Source organism: Lissotriton helveticus, chromosome 1_1, assembly GCF_964261635.1.
Source record: "Lissotriton helveticus chromosome 1_1, aLisHel1.1, whole genome shotgun sequence".
Lineage (NCBI taxonomy): Eukaryota > Metazoa > Chordata > Amphibia > Caudata > Salamandridae > Lissotriton > Lissotriton helveticus.
This window is the reverse complement of record NC_136057.1, coordinates 1678124554-1678141013: the sequence shown is the minus strand read 5'-3', so window position 1 is coordinate 1678141013 and position 16460 is coordinate 1678124554. Positions and strand designations below refer to the sequence as shown.

Below are 16460 nucleotides of genomic sequence, written 5' to 3'. Positions count from 1 at the left end.
GTATTAGTTATTTGAGGCCATTCTTTAAGGTTGTTATAGTTGGACGGTTACTTACTTGTGAGGTACAGCTGAGTATTACTAGCATATTAATGTCCTATTACTTACCGGTAATATTCATTACTCCGGGTCCCGTAGTCCTCGACACCTTCAATACAAGTGAGATATCTCATCTCGCAGACAGAAAAAAAGACGAAGGAATGCTGGACCTACCTTCCCCCTCCCGCCGGGAGTACATAAGCGTACAGGTCCCAGCATTCCCTCTGAAATACCAAGCCAAGGATGAAGGCCGGCAGTCCGGGAGGGAGGAAGGGAATCCATGAAGGTGTCGAGGACTACGGGACCAGGAGTAATGAAGATTACCGGTAAGTAATAGGACATTACCCCCAGGTCCCTCCGTCCTCGACACCTTCAATACAAGTGAGAAATACCAAAGCAGACCCCGGCATTCATCCCAAAAAGGAAAACACAACAAACCACCAGGACCGCAAGGAAACCCAGAGACACAATGACAAAACAGAAAGCCATGGGCGAAACCAACCCAACACCCCCAAGCACAACTGCCATCAACACCCAGCAAAGGAGAAGGCGGCAAGGCCGGAAGAAGGAAAGAAGAAGCCCAAGTGGACGTCCCCTAGAACACAGAGAGAGGAACACCCTGGACCTCCACCCAAGAGGCAGCCACCCCCACCGTAGAATACAGTAGGAGCCAAGCCCCAAGGGAGCACCCAGTGGGGCACAAACAACACCCCCCAACGAACCGCCGGGAGAAGGGAGCCCCGGAGAAACAGCAAGGGAGAAACCCACTGCCCCAGGCACCGCCAAGCAGCTGCCCCATCAGGGACAGAACAGGCCAACCCGTCCCACAACCGAGAGAGCACGAGAACAGGCCACACAGGAGGACACCACCCAGGCCCAGAAAGGAACCAGCAGGGGCAAGACAGAGAGCGAAAACCCGTCCCTAACGGAGGTAAGAGAGCAACCCACTGCCGGGCAACCCACAAACGACCACACCAAAAGGCGAGGGGAGGAAGACGAGACCCAAGAGGCACGCCAAAGCAAGAGAGCAACGAACGGGACCAACCACTGCGCCAAACCCCAACACACCAGGGGAAGCCACCAGCAGGGCCACCAGGACCGAAGAGGGAGGAACCAGACAAGAAAACAGGCACCGACCCAGAGCAAGAACCAGGAAGAAAATGGGCCCCAGGAACCCAGACAAGGCCCACACCAACAGCCAACAACCGTGGCAAAAAGGGGACCGGAGGCACAAAAAAAAACCCAGAAGGCCCAGGCCGAAGGCAGGAAAGACCAGCAGCCAACTCCAGCAGGGACAACGGACGGCCGCAGCCGAGGTCCCCACACGGGGAGAAGAAACCCCGGGGTACAGAAAACAGCCAGCGGCAAGTCCCGAGGCAACCAAGCAGGAGACCAAGGGAACAGGAACCGGCCCAGATCAGGCCAGGGTGAGCAAAACGGCACCAACAGCAGCACCACAAACAGCCCGGTCACAGGAAAGAAAGAAACCCAAAGGCCGAACACGAAACCGGGGAACCAAACCCAGAGACGGGAAGGAGGAACAGGCAGCAACCAAGAGCCGCCCCACCAGGCAGGAAACCCTCAAGGGACCACCAAAGGCGAACCCCAAGAAGGCCAAACACGAAGGTCAACAGGGAGGCCAAGAGCCCAACACCGCAGGAGGCCCAGAAGACCCAAGAAACCAACCAGAGAACCGACAGGCCTGCCAGCCAGTAGGACCCCAAACCGGCACCGGCAGGCCCCGAAAGGGGAGGCAAAGAGGGAGACCGGCAAGCCACAACCCAAAACCAACACAAGGGCACAGCGCACCAGCCAGGCAGAAAGAAGCGGGACAGAAAGGACACCAGCCCAATCCAAACCCCAGACCAACAGGGGCAGAACCACCGGACCCCAAGAGGCATCAAAAGAGGGCCCAAAGCACCAGAAAATGAACGGCCAGGGAGGACCCAGGCAGGGACCCTACAAAGAGAAGCAAAGAACCGGGACCACCAGGGAACAAACCCCACCGAGGCAGAACCGAGAACCCAAAGCCGAAAGCAGGCTGCACGGGAGGCGAAAACGCACAAACCCAAGAACAGGACCCAAGGGGAACACCACAGCCCCAGGGCCCAGGAAGGATGAAAAAAAGGGGGAGCGGGGAAGGAGCCAAGCGACCCACAAACCAGGGGAGACCAACACCAGTCCACAACCCGCAACCACACCCATGAACCCACCAGCCAAGACCAAGAGAAGGCATGAGGAGGAGGACACCAAGAACGGCATCCAAAAGGCAGGAAAGAAGGAACCAGGGCAGCCCAAACGCCAAAACAGGGAGGGACACCGAAGCAACGTACCCAAGGAACAAGGAGCCACCCTACAGAAGCCAAGGAAGACCCACAACACCCAGCCAACACAGGAGGCAAAGGGAGTGGCAACCAGCAAGGAAAAGACCCCACAGAGCACCAAGCCACAACCGCCAGGAGAGGGGAAAAGGAAACCACCACAGGAAACCAAACCCCACCAGCCCACCAAGTGCAACACAACACAGCACCAGGCAAGAGGCAAGCCTCAACCACAGCCAGAAGCCCACCAGGGGCCCCAGCAGGACAGACCCGGAGGAACAGACAAGCAAGGCCCACCAGGACAGAGGGAGAGCAGAACAGCCCCTCAGCCCCTGAAAAACAACCGGATCCTGAAACAGGGAGACCGGATGCAACAAGGACCCAGAAGCAGGAGGCACGAAGAGACCCAGCCAAATCCAAGCATGGGCAAAGGTCAAGAGCAGACATGCCACAGCCGAAAACAGAGGGGAACGAGGGGTAGCACAGGCCCCAGCAAGACCCGCAAAGGAGAGGAGCGAACGCAAGGGCACCGGAAGGCTCAGCCGCCACACCCAGGCACCACCAGGCGCCAGCAGGGAGGAAAAGGCCCCAGGCCAGGAAACCCCACACAGCAAAACCAGAGCACCGGTCAAGCAACGGGGAACAAGCAGAAAGAGGCACCCCAAGCACGGGCAAAGCCAACATCCCCGGAAGGTCGCAAGGACCGCTCAGAACCAGGAGCCACAGGCAGGTACCCAGAGAGAAACACACCAGGCCTGAACCCACAAGAACAGGCAGGCACCAACAGGGAGAAGGAGAAAAAATCCGGGAGACTGGCAACCAAGGGGGACAGCCCACCAGGAACCAAGGACGCCCAGGACGCAGCAGAACAGCAGAGCACAGCCTGAAACCACGCAAAGTCTCAACCCAGCTCAGGGACAGGAAGCGCCACAATCCAGGGAAAAAACCCCAGAAGACACCAAGCAGGATCCCCCATCCAGGACCCGTGAGGCAGCCCCACCACGTACAGCCAGACCCACCCAGGAAAAGCACAAAACACATGGCAAGACAACATGCAAGTGCCAGGCAACCGGGAAAAAGCGGAACCGCTATGCGGCACTCACCACAGGGGCAGGAAGGACACCAAGCGCCCTGCCCCAAAGAGCCAGCCCAGGCGCCACCCAAGACCCCAGCACCGGGCGGGGAAGAGGACTGCAGCCACAGGTCCGACACCACCTTCAGAAAGCCATTCCAGAAGAAGCCGAGCAGTACTCCCAGACAGGACCACCGAGGCAGCCCTACCACGAACAGTCAGACCCACGCAGGAAAAGCACAAAATACATGGCCAGACAACATGCAAGTGCCAGGCAACTGGGAAAAAGCGGAACCACTATGCGGTACTCACCACAGGGGTAGGAAGGACACCAAGCGCCCTGCCACCAAGAGCCAGCCCAGAAGCCACCCAAGACCAGCGCCGGGCGGGGAAGAGGACTGCAGCCAGGTCCTCCACAGAACCGGGGATGTAGCCTAGCAGGTGAAAACATGCAGTGCATGCATGAGTCTCCGGGACAAACACCGGCATCAACAGGCAGCACCCTCGACGTATACCAGAAGGGAAGCCTGACAGCATGCCATCCAAACAGGGAGGGGGACCAGGAGCACCGCCCGGCGCAGCCCCTGGGCCCCCAAAACAGCCTCCACCTCGCGACCTCCAACTGGCCCAGCCAAAGGAAGCCGCGCGCTGTGACCCGGAAGGAATCCTGAAGGAGCGGCGCCCCAACCGCAAAGGGCCGGGCGCCCATCAACGCGACTCCCAGCAAGCTCGGCAGCCCAGGAGAAGCAGAGCAGGAAGACAACACCACCGAAGAAACAAGTAAGCACCAAAACACGTCCAAATCTGTCAGAGACAGAAAAAAAGAACAGAGGGAATGCTGGGACCTATACGCTTATGTACTCCCGGCGGGAGGGGGAGGGTAGGTCCAGCATTCCTTCGTCTTTTTTTCTGTCTGCGAGATGGGATATCTCACTTGTATTGAAGGTGTCGAGGAAGGAGGGACCTGGGGGTAATACATGCATATGTCCATGCCTTGTAGCTTTGAGCTTAGAGGTTCCACACAGAGGTGCAGATGGTAGGTGAAAGAATTGAGGGGTATATTACCAAGGGCCTTATCGCCGCTTTAGCAGGAATTTTTCCCGCTAAAGCGGCGATAATTTAATCGCCCTATTACCTAGCGACAGCTAGTAGGAGATAGCGAGCTTCTGGGGGCCCACTTTGCATGTCAGCGATATATATCGCTAATGACATGCAAAGTGGGCGTGACAAAATGTTAGCGACTAGAAACAGTCGCTAACATCGCTAACTCATATTACCAACTTTTGGAGATAATCGCGCTAAGCGCGATTATCTCCAAAAGCTAACGCCTGCCCAGAGCAGTTCTTAGCTATGTTATCCAATGGTAGGTGGATAACATGGCTAAGAGCATTTGCTCGGTAATGCATGAATATCGCTGACTTTTCAGCGATATTCATGCATTTCTGCCGATTTTTAGCGCTTAGGAGATAAACCATGATAATAGCAAGGCTCCTAAGCGATAAAAATAGGCGAAGCACGGCGATATAAAAATAGCCGCTAACCAAGCTTAGCGATATTTTTCGCTTAAGCTTGGTAATATGCCCCTGAGTCTTTCAGGACTCTGCAGTGTGAGGAATAGGTTTAAGATTCATGGCAAGCCATTTACTGCTAACAGTTCCTTGACTAGGATTATCCACTCTGCTCAACCCAGGCTGCTTTTACCTCCAGAATCTCTTGAAATAAAGCCTAAAATAAGCAACATAAAAATAACAGACAGCACCATTTCTAGACCACGGTAAGGATGAGAAGATTACGGGCTTGGGTGATGAAAACCATAAGAATGTCCAAAACAAAGGTTTTAGACTATAGCGTTACCGAATAAGTGTCTCTTCCCAGATCATGGGTGAAAAATACAGTACACTGCCTCTACTTCAAGAGAAGTCCTCAAATAACAGGAACTCGCCAAAAAGTGGCTAAAGAGTGTTGGATGCCTTTGGAAAAGCAAGGCAAGAAAGCGCCATTCATTTTCTAATGCAGGAATATGAAAAGAAAACCTTTTTGGTGCCAAGCCTGCAAAAGATTTGCGAACTAGATACTTGCATTCTTAAGGCCACCATGTCAGCAGTGGCTCCTGAACACACTGCTCTCTGACTGACAGGTCAAACCAGACTCAGTGATATTGGTGGTCGCCATGAGAAAGTTTACTAGCTCTGATCTATACCATTTTCCCCTCTGTTTGTCGGGGAACATCCTTTACAACGCGGATGTTACCCCGCAGTACCGTTACAACGAGTCTTTTACAGCACAAGTCGTAACCACGACTTGCGCTGGAGGGCGCTCAAGGATAAGGAATAGTAGATTTACTATTCCAACACCTTCCCTACTGTACGTAGGCTGGTGTTGGAATAGTAAATTTAACTATTCCTAAGTCCGCACCCCTACAGCGCAAGTCGTGGTAACGACTTGCGTTGTAAAAGACGCGTTGTAACGGTACACGTGGTAATACCACACGTTGTACCGTCATACATCCCTGTTTGTCTGGCCAAATAGCGCATGAGAATGAATGCATTTGAATTTAGGATTATGGCATCGGTCTACATCACGATTAATGCGGCAAACTGGTTAGCCATCCTAAATAGATGCGAAGGTGGTGTTATGACAAAAAAGATGATAATTATTTAGCAGCTGTTGCACACAGAACAATAGAGGTCATTAAGGTCATTTTAGTAATGCAACTGGCAGGGATTCATGTTACAAAGGAAGCAGTGCCTAATGCCGTGGTTTGGTGCTCCCACAGGGACAAAAACCTTTCTTTCAAAATAAAAAAAAGATATCTCTAGTTCAACTTACTGAGGGCTGGGCTCTGCTTAACAACGAGAATCTTTGCGAAATCTCCCACTAGTTTATGGCAGAAAAATGAACACTCTCTACACCACTATTTGAATAGTTACTACCTGTGAGTGTGTTATTTTATTAGGAGGAGCTGGGTCGGACTGGCCTATAAGGCAATCAGGCAGTGTAGGATGGGCTGGTCTCACAGCTGTGTTGTGTTTGTGGGCCTCTTATTTTTTTGCAGTTTTGGACCGGTTTTATGACCAGGTGGTCCGGTTTTTACTGTTTATTTCCCATATTTTACCACTTTTTGTTTTACTATATGCTTTGCTAATGTGGGCTACTTTTAATTTGGTGCCTGTGCCTATTTGTTGTCCCAGTCTGACCCTGAGGGAAGTGGATATCTACAGCTGTGCCAAGGCTCCTCTCTAAATTGTATCTGTGATGCAAAAAAAATTGATACTCAATTTTATTGGGTTTTTACAAGCATAGTAAACCAAAGACACCACAGTTCCCAAGCTGTATCACCAAGCGTGACGCACGGAAGCTATCACATTCAAGATGACCCACTTTTCGATGAGCTTAATTGTCCACATATCTGAGACCTCCTGTGAGAGGCCAAATTCCCCTACCACTTTCCCTTTCATGAGCCCAACAGGCACAGCCATTTGCACCAAACTGTTTTGTATTTAGCTGGATATCCTCAGGATTCGTACACCGGTTGTTCCTGTGCCGCACACCATTCACACCCTTTGCGCCAGTGAGAGACTGAAGGGGGGGGACAGGGATTTTCCATCTTGCCTCTATATCTCTTTTGGCGACCATGCTAGCAGTACCTAGGAAAGGCCGATCTGCTCTAGTGCTGCCCGGTCCTTCTATTATTACTAGGAGCAATACTTGAGCAGAGAGTGGAACCTCCCAGCGCCGGACCTCATCCAGTTCTCTAGCCACCTCTATCCAGTATTTCTGTATGACCTCACAGGACCATCACATATGATAAAAGTGTGCTGGCTAGCCTGTGCATCGTGGACAACTTGGAGTCTGAAGGTGTACCGCCCAGTATAGCCAGGTTGGTGTGAGGGATGCAAAGTGAAGATAATAAAAATGAATTAGCCTAAGCCCCGCTGATATGGTAATCATTTGGAGAGCCATGAGGGCCCTGAAATTCGAGTAGTATTCAGCCGGGTATCCATCTGGACCCGGAGTCTTGCTAACCACCATCACTGATATGGCCTGGCCTACTTCCTGCTATGATATGGGCTAATCTAGCATCTGACTCTCGGCCCCCGACAATTCCGTGAGCGGGACAGCTCACAAAAAATCAGAACTACCCCTTGCTTTTGGGGGTCAGTGTTGTGGAGTAATGGTTTTTCTAATATGCTGCAAATGTCTGAGCAATAGAATGTTCCCCTTCGCATCCATGAGTTTGGGGATTATCTGATTCACGAAGGGGCGGGACACTAACCAGTGTAGGAGCTTACCATTTTTATCGCCCCACCCATACACACGGGCCATGGAGGATTGCCACATTTGCTTGGTGGATTCTAGGAAGATATGGCAAATTTCCTTGTGTATGAGTCAGAGCGCATGCACTTCGAGGTAAGAGAGGCGTTCTTCCTGGGATCTGTACATCACTTTGATGTGACCCTTGGCGGAGCCTCTGATAGTAGCCTTGCTAGCTTCCCAAAGAGTGCTTGGTGACCCGACAGTACATTCATTAAGTTGGAAGTATAACTTAAGTTCCTCCCTTAGGATTTTTTTGCACTCTTTGTGCTGGAGAAACCAGGCATTCATCCGCCAAACCAGGCGAAGTGCACCGCTCGGGTTCCCCAAGCACTGGCGTAGGGGTGAGTGATCGTAGATTCCCCGAACTAGAGTGTGGGCACCTGCCACCATGCGGCAGTCATGGGCATGAACATCAGGTTAATACATGATTGAGTATGGTGGGCTGCCGAGATATGACTGTATTGGTGAATACAGTGGTTCCACTTTCTCCAGATATCACAGAGCCCCAAGTTGGGAGGAGCAGTCCGATAGCCGTCTGGCACACGAACAACGGCTCCGAGAAGGGACACCTGTAGCATCAGTGGTCAGGTCCAACCACTGTCAGTCCCTGAGGAAGTGAGGATAGCAAGGCTGTCAGGTCATGGAAGGATACCTTGAGGAGTGTCGGAGGCACATAGACCGTAATAAGATTTAGTGCCTGTCCCCCCCATTTTTACTGTGAGGGCTAGAAACCGGCCCGGTGGTCTGAGATTTCTCGAGTGACTGTCAGAGGGATGGAACGGTAAAGGAGACTGACAACCCCTCTGGAGCCCTGAACAACCCCTGCATGGTGGACCATGTTGTATCCCTGTCTGGCTAAAAAAGGGCACTGATTGCCTAGTAGATGAGTTTCTTGCAGCATGAGAACACTGTGTGCAGAGCGCTGCACAAACTTCAGAACCGCCGCCTGCTTCACTCTATCTAGGAGCCCATTAACATTCCATGAAAGAATGCGCAAGGATCCCAGACCAGAGCTATTGGATGACATTGGAGTTAATACTAACTGAGAAAGGACTGCTAAATCAATATATGAGTAGCTAAAGCATGTTGTCTGTTGTGTTAAAGAACTGGATAAGAATCAAGAATAAACAGATAATTCCCCAAACAAAGCCCCCAGCAATTCACCCCTTCCCATACTTCTTTCCTTGAAGCATCTGTCAACCTAACGCAAACTGGTCAAACTGGTGTAATCATTATCGTCGTAGGACACAGTGGTAATCCGCTCCAAGTTGTAGGATTCCCTGAGTCTCAGGAGTTCAGGGTGTCAAGCTCTCTGAGGCTGCCATAACACCACGGCCGAGTATTCTCGGGCTTCTCTTTATGTCATTGGACTGCGGGAAAGGTTAAGTTCCTCAGGCATACTCAGCTGTGGATTTGGGAAGTTTTCTCGAGTCACCACCTCGCTCAGTTCAGAATCTTGTGACAACTCTTGCTCCACATCAGCAGTTCTGGTGATCACAAGAGACTTCGTCGGGTAGTGCACCCTCTTCGAGACCTTGTACGCCTCCACTGCGATTTCGGTGCCTTATTTCTCCCTCTGCTGGCCTTGACCCGTACTGGGGACCCAGCTGGTGCTTTGTTAAGGGCTAAGGATTGTTCCTCTGTGGCCCATGTTCAGGCGCCATCGGGGTGTTGAAAAAATGGCTTTTATTGTTGAAGATTACCCTGAGACGGGCAGGAAACAAAAGCCGGTAGGAAAGGTTGAGAGACGGTAGTTTCTGCTTGACAGCCATGTAGGATCTCCTTTGTGCCTGCACTTATTTGGTGTTGTCTGGGAATACCAATACCTTATTCCCTTGACAGGAGAGTTGTTGAAGAGTGCGCACATCCTGTAGGATAGGGTCTCTGTCTTTAAATTTGAGGAAACATGCTATTATTGGTCTCTGGGGACTCTGGGCGGAGGCTTGGGCACCAGGGTTCGTTGCACCCACTCCACCACGAACCATGGTGATAGGCGCTGCAGTGGATCCAGGTCTTAATCCAGTTCTCTATATAGAGAGCAGCCTGAGTAGGCTCTGTTTCCCCATGGATGCCCACAAAGCGGAGGTGGTTCCTGCAGGAACGATTTTCAGAGTTTTCTACCCTTCTGTGGAGTTCCGCTGTGTGGGACGAAAGTCGTGATACTTGGGCCTTCATTGTAACCATTTCATCTTCCAGGGTAGACAAGCAGGACTCAGCCTCCGAGATCCTGGCTCTGGCCTTACGGAGGTCTTGTCCAATGAGCATCACATCCACTCTGACCCCCCGAATTTTGTTTTCAACTGAGTCCTAGGCGGTGCGTATTGCCTGGAGAATAGTAGCGACATCTCCTTCCAGGACTGGCGCTTTGGCGGGAGCTGTCCCATTAACACCTGCATTCCCTGTAGTGTATTCTTCAATTTGTGTTTGGGAGGGGGGGCGGTTTCATTACTTTGGTTTTACCCATACTTGTATACCTGGCCCCTTCTTCGGAGTCCTGCGATGGGGTGCCCGCCCAGTAGATCAGCAAAGACTCCTGCCACAGGGACACCTGAGATCTGATCACAGACCCACCCTTATATTTTCTGCCTCTCTTGGATCTCTTGTCCCCCCTGAGCTGCTAGGGATGCCTTTCAAGAGGTTCGAGTCAGGCTCGCAACCCCACATCCCTCTCGTTTTCTCCTCAAGTGCTAGTCTGTGTCGACTCCGGCTCTCCATGCAGTATGATGTCTCTCAAGGCTGAGGTGCCGACCCAACCTACTATTGACCTTGTTCTCTTCTCCCCATAGCGGGATCAGGTGAGGTGTCACTCTCTTTCTCTATCATCTTCCATGCATCAATGGGCCACCCTGAGCCAGGTCCTGCTTCTCCCTTTGCAAGGCACTGCAGTCATTTTCTAGAGGACTATGATCTATGCCAAGCGAGTCCAGGCCTCTTTCAGCTTCACCCCTTCTGCTGGGCCCAGTATACCTCAAGGTGGGGGCCGCAACCCCATCATTCTCTTCTCAGGTAGAGACTATTGGAAGGGGCCCCATCCCATTCCTGGCGGCTCTTCTCCAGTTTTCAGCCTTTCCCTCCAGCCACTCACCTGGCACTCTTCTTGTGGGCTAGGGAATGGGACAAGCAGGACCAGGACACCTCCACTCTCTGATATTTCGCTGCTGATAGAGCCACCCACAGGCCCAAGAGCTCAGGCAGTCTCCTGCAGTATGATCTTCAATGGTGGGAGGGGGGACAGAGTCTCTCACCTACGCTCCTTCTTTCCAGGATGCATGGCCTCGTAACGTGGCTGTGCTCCATCAACCCTTCTGGCCGCTCACTCGCTACGGGTCGTCCTCGGTGCGGGCTCTCCAGAGCCCCACCTTCACCGCAGCCACAGTTCCCCAGCAAGCCCAACATCCTGGGAACCTCCCCAGTGCTCAGGGGCAGCTCACACCAGGCCAGCTCACCTCGCGGGGAAACTGTCCCCCAGGTGATTCTGCAGATCTCAGTCTGTCCAGCGCCAGAGCGGTCGACCTTTTTCAGATCCACTCCTCTCTCAGGGACCTTTTGGTGAGGGATCTGATGCTCCCCCAGCAGGCCTCAGATCGCGATCCCTTTCACAGCATTTACCAGTGGCCGCCATTTTGTGTTAGACGGCACTGCACCTAGCTCCACAGGTATAGATCGAGCATCTCACAGCTTGGAGCTCAGCCACCGGATTACCTCCCATTAGTCACTATTACAGGAGCAATCCATCATCTCCGAATGCCCAGTGCTCAGCGGAGGTTCGTGCGGATGATGTAGGATCCGGAGCACTCTCAGAGTGCGACCGCCATCTTGACGCTCGTAGACTCGCCCCCCCCCTGTGATAAATTATATGAAAGCATCATGCTGTTGTCCAGAAGATTATAGTTCCTTAGGGCAGACTCAGAATACTATGCACTGATTTGCAAAACCAATAGTAGACTCTCCAATTGTTTGTTACATAGTAAGACATTTTGTATGTGGCGCATAAGGACTGGGACCGAAATTATGCCTGGTCGCCAAAACAGAAGTTGTCCCCATTAGCGAAACCACATAGCTAAAAAAAAGTGGCCCACATTAACAAAGAGACCTGGAGTATAGGTGTTTTGCAGGGTATGGGAGACTGTATACATTTGTGCTTGATGAAGGGAATGTTTGAGGTAGTATCAGGGAAATACACGATAAATCCCTGACAATAAAACAGGCCCACAAACACCAAAAAAAAATGGTCCACACAATGACCTGTCAGCCCAGCCCTGCACTGCCTGATTGTCTTAATCTCTGGCACGGGCCTAAACAGCTGCACGCATTTCCACATCCGTTGTCTCCTTATTTCCTTTGTACATGCTTACCTTTCAGCTATCTCTCGTCACAGGAGGCAACCTTCTTAACCCTCTTTATTCAGTGCCCCGCCTCCAGCGCATTCCTGGAAAGACTGATAATACTCTGTGCTAGTTTTTTTTTTTTAAGTCTAGGGGGTGCTGAGAAATTAATCTGAAATGTGTTTCAAATGTAACCTCTTACACCCACTACAGTCAGATGGTGTCAGTACCCGTGTTAATTTAAACGCCATCTACAGCAGGGATCAAAAGAGAAAATTATGCATATGTTATATGTGAGGAAGGCGTCTCATTATTATGTAGATAGCACCAAAATTTAATAATTCTGCTAAAAGTTTACCGATTAAAGATCAACCATGCAATATACCTAGTATCACCAGACAACATGTTGCTACGAAGATTGCTATCTGAAGGCTAGCAAACTTTTTTTAGGAGCAATAACTGTTCTCTGACTCAGAAACATGGCAAATGCTGTGTCACTGAATGCCAATCCTTCTCTCCAATTTATTTGAAAAGCAGAGAACACTGAACTCCTGCCTGAATCATTATTTTATGGACACTGATGGTAGCGTAAAAATGATTGGGACCACAGGTTCTGAGGAGTCTGTTCCCTTAAATACGTTGCTTCATCGTCCCTCATTCCCAGGCCTTTCAGTTTCAAAATCTTCTGAATCTGTGAAAGACCTGATGATGGAGAAGAAAAAGTTACTTGCCTGTAATTGGTGTGCATAGTAACACAGTAGCTTTCAAATATGTGCATGCCAGCCCCTCTCCTCTGCAAGGAGGCCATCATTCAAAACTGAGGATGCTAAAAAGCCTGACAGACTTCAGAGGTGGAGCGTTGGGTTTCTCCACTCTACGTTGAGACTGGTCATCCTTATTGAAGCCGAAACAGCAATTACAATGACAACCAAACCACACGTTGCCTTTGCAACGTAGTCTGAACAACAAATGTGTCTTAACCACTCATTCCTTTACCACGCATGTCGTTACAATGACATGCCTTAGGTAAAGCAGCTTTGGACTTTAAAAGTCCAATGCTTTTCCTACCGTTGCGCGGACTGGAGTTGCAATAGTAAATTATAATTAAGGCTCCCTGTTTTCCATTTTTACAGACAAATACAGACAGAAAACATTCATTTTCTTGTCTGTATTTATTTTTAAATACGGATAAAAACGGAAATTGGGTTGCTTTTGAGTAATTTTCAATACTGTCTGCCATGACTGCTAGGCCAATAGATGTGTGATTGATAGATAAGAGGGTTCAAAAAGAAAGGATTTTTAGAAAAGAGGCTTTAACAGCAGTAGATACGCACATGGTTGATACTGAAATTTGCATATTTTCATATAATTGTACTGATTTATGTTCTGCTGGTGTGCAAAGCATTGAAACCTCGCAGACATTCAAGCATGAGTACAAATTTGTCGGTTAAATAAATGTGGAAATATATAATTTCAGCTTTATTTTTCCACAAAATCCAAAATAAATATGGATAAATACAGATAAAACTAGCAAAAAAGAAATATGGATAAATATAGATGGAAATGGCCCAAAAATAAATACCATAAAACCGGGAGCCCTAATTATAATGTTCCAAAGTCCAGCGCTTTCCCAAAGGCAAGCCGTTGTACAGACTTGCGTGGTAAATGAATGCGTGGTAAAGACTCTTTCGTTCTTACAACTGCGTTGTTAAGGAACGCGTGGCTTAGGCACATGTGGTGGTGTCATACAACCTTATTGAAGAGGTGGAACATCTGTTATAATAAATTCTAAAGCGGAGAGCACTGAGTAATTAGTTCCAAATATGAGCTTAGTAGGGATCAGTAGATTCCGCAAAATTCTTTATTCATTATTTCATCAGTCAGAAATAGCCAACATAATGTGTTCCTTTTGGTATAACAACTGAAGTTCATTTGACAGAACATATAAGTCTTCACAGTGAAAAAGTGAGTTCCATAGAATAATCATGCAAAGTGAGAGTGTAATTGACTCAGAAAACTGATACTTTCAACTCATAGTGCTGGAAAGACACAGGTGACAAACCCTCCTAAGACCTGCATCTCTTAGCGTGTGTTGGTGCTCCTAAGCACCTAGAAAGGCAAACGCACACCAGCAGGGATGCGGATCTAAGGGGTGTTCATCAAAGGAACAGAAGACGTTGGCTGTTTTTAAATGTTGAATTTTTTTACTGAGTTTACTAAGACTATTGATAGGAAGAATTGTTTATTTCGGATGAGTCCCCGTTTAATCCAGAATGAGAAGTATATCGCATTTCTTTTTCTTCTCCGCTAACCTTGAGAACACAGCCTAGCTTTGAACTTGGTGTGTGTACATAATTCTTAGATATTTGTTGAGGTAATTTTTAGAGATATCACCATCCAGTGGCTGTCAGGGTGAGATTTTTGAATTTTGGACTTGGATCCACAGATATTATGTTACAAAATGTACGATCTCAGAGAAAGCATAGATGTTCTTCAAGAGCAAAACAGACATACATATGCAAACATGCAATAAGTGAGATGAAGTTAGCTGTAAACATCTTGAGCAAGTAGTGTGCATTTAGACTCCAGAGTATCCCTTGTTCCCTGGGATCTTGTTCTGATGTTTTTCTCCACCTCCTAATGCTGCTGTGATCTTGTCTCTCCCAACAGAAACTCAGTGTCGGAAGCCGGGACTCCGGGGACTCTTTGCGGGGACAGGGGGCATCTCAAGAAGATGCATGCCCTCCTACTGCCAGACTCGCCAAGCTGGATGAAGATGAACTGTAGACCCCCACTACACCCTGCGATCCCTCCTCTTGTGGACATAAAAGCATGTTTGCTGAAATGATTGCATATAACCACTTTTCGGTTTTGGGGAGGGATAGACACCAAGAAGATGCATTGATACATGCTTTTCCTGGCTCGATATCAGACTCAAGATAAACTACTCGCTCTGGAGAGGCCAGTGGATTCTTTCTTTGTGTTTTTTGTACAGATTTCTTTTTGAAAAAAAGGGAGCCGAGGTGCCACGGCGGAGAGATTTTGTTTACAATTCAGGGGCTTTGAGCAATGCCCGTGCCTTTTTAGGGGGTTGCCAAGAATCTAGGGTGACGAGCCCTATCTCATCGTATTTTAATATTGATCAAAAGACGCTTGCTTTGCCCATCACTTCCCCTGCTGGATATTTGTATTTTAAATTTTTTAAGCTTAGGAAGATTCCAGCGGAACCATCCTCAGGACTAACCCTTTAGATCGGAGCAGGCTGGCTCCCCTCCCTCCAGCTCTTTTCTTCCCCACTGATGAAGCACTTCCATCTACCTGACGCACAAGCAGAAAACCTTCCTTGAACAAGAGAAACTGTGGGAACGGAGGGGTCCAAGTGGGTAGGTGTGGGGCTAGCTAAAATCTTACCTTCATTGCCTGGAGACAGTAACCTTTCTTAGCATCCTGGAACTTTGTAAATAAACAGGGAGGATCAGTTTCGTCTCACTTCATCACTGCCACTTTTCGCCCTGGGTAGCATCAGCTTGACTTGAATCCTCAGTTGGTGAGAAAACAGTTCAGGTTGAGGGGAACATTCTTAGGCGAATGATACTTTCAGCTCAATTCCTCAAAATAGCAATTGAAAATGTGCAAGCAAAGAACAAAACATTGGATGTTTCACAAATAACTTTACATCAGTTTTGGACAGTAACTGCCAAAGCCATCACTTGCCTTCCCGATGGCCGTCTACATAAGGTGACAACAGGAAGCAACGGGAAGACTTCCATTGGGGTGCACAGACTCATGGTGGGGAGGGGGGTTATGAATAGCATGCTGCCTTGTGTGGGTCCTGCGGTGTGTGTGGAAGGGGGTGTGAGGAAGGGCTTAAGAGGTAGAGAGTTGCGCCAGATAACTCGCAAACCTTTCCGATCATATTAAATCGAAGTGATAACCAAATGGAATTGTCTGATTCCTCTTATGATTGAAAGCTATAAAGCTGTTAGGAACAAAAGCCAAAGAGATTTGCGACACTGAAATATTGCATATACAAAGCATTTAGCATTGTGTAATTTGGTACTGCTAAAGCAGTCTTGTCTTTTTTTCTCACTTAGGTGGAACTTTCCTGGCCAAAAGGAATTTGTGCAAATCGAATAATAGATTTCTAAGTGAAGAGAAAGAATGCGGCTCTCATCTCAGACAGGGGCACTAATACCTGTGTTCAACTTATCTATTTACCCGCTTTGTGTCTACATGTCTGTCTCTCTGTCTGTTTGTCTGTCTGTCTGTCTGTCGGTCTGTCTGTCTGTCTGTCTGTGTGTCTATCTATCTATCTATCTATCTATCTATCTATCTATCTATCTATCTATCTATCTATCTATCTATCTATCATCCATCCTCCTCCACACA

At 49.1% G+C, this 16460-nt stretch overlaps 1 protein-coding gene across 2 annotated transcripts in view; it reads left to right on the top strand.

Annotated features, from left to right (window-relative positions):
- The window catches only part of ARHGEF25 (Rho guanine nucleotide exchange factor 25), an 896541-nt gene extending 880531 nt beyond the window's left edge, over window positions 1-16010 (top strand). For both annotated transcript variants that reach the window (XM_078688964.1, XM_078688966.1), the window contains one exon: window positions 14742-16010. In XM_078688964.1, coding sequence (XP_078545090.1) covers window positions 14742-14858 — 117 coding nt within the window. In that variant the 3' untranslated portion in view covers window positions 14859-16010. The remainder of the gene's footprint in view (window positions 1-14741) is intronic.
- The last annotated feature ends 450 nt before the right edge of the window (window positions 16011-16460 follow it).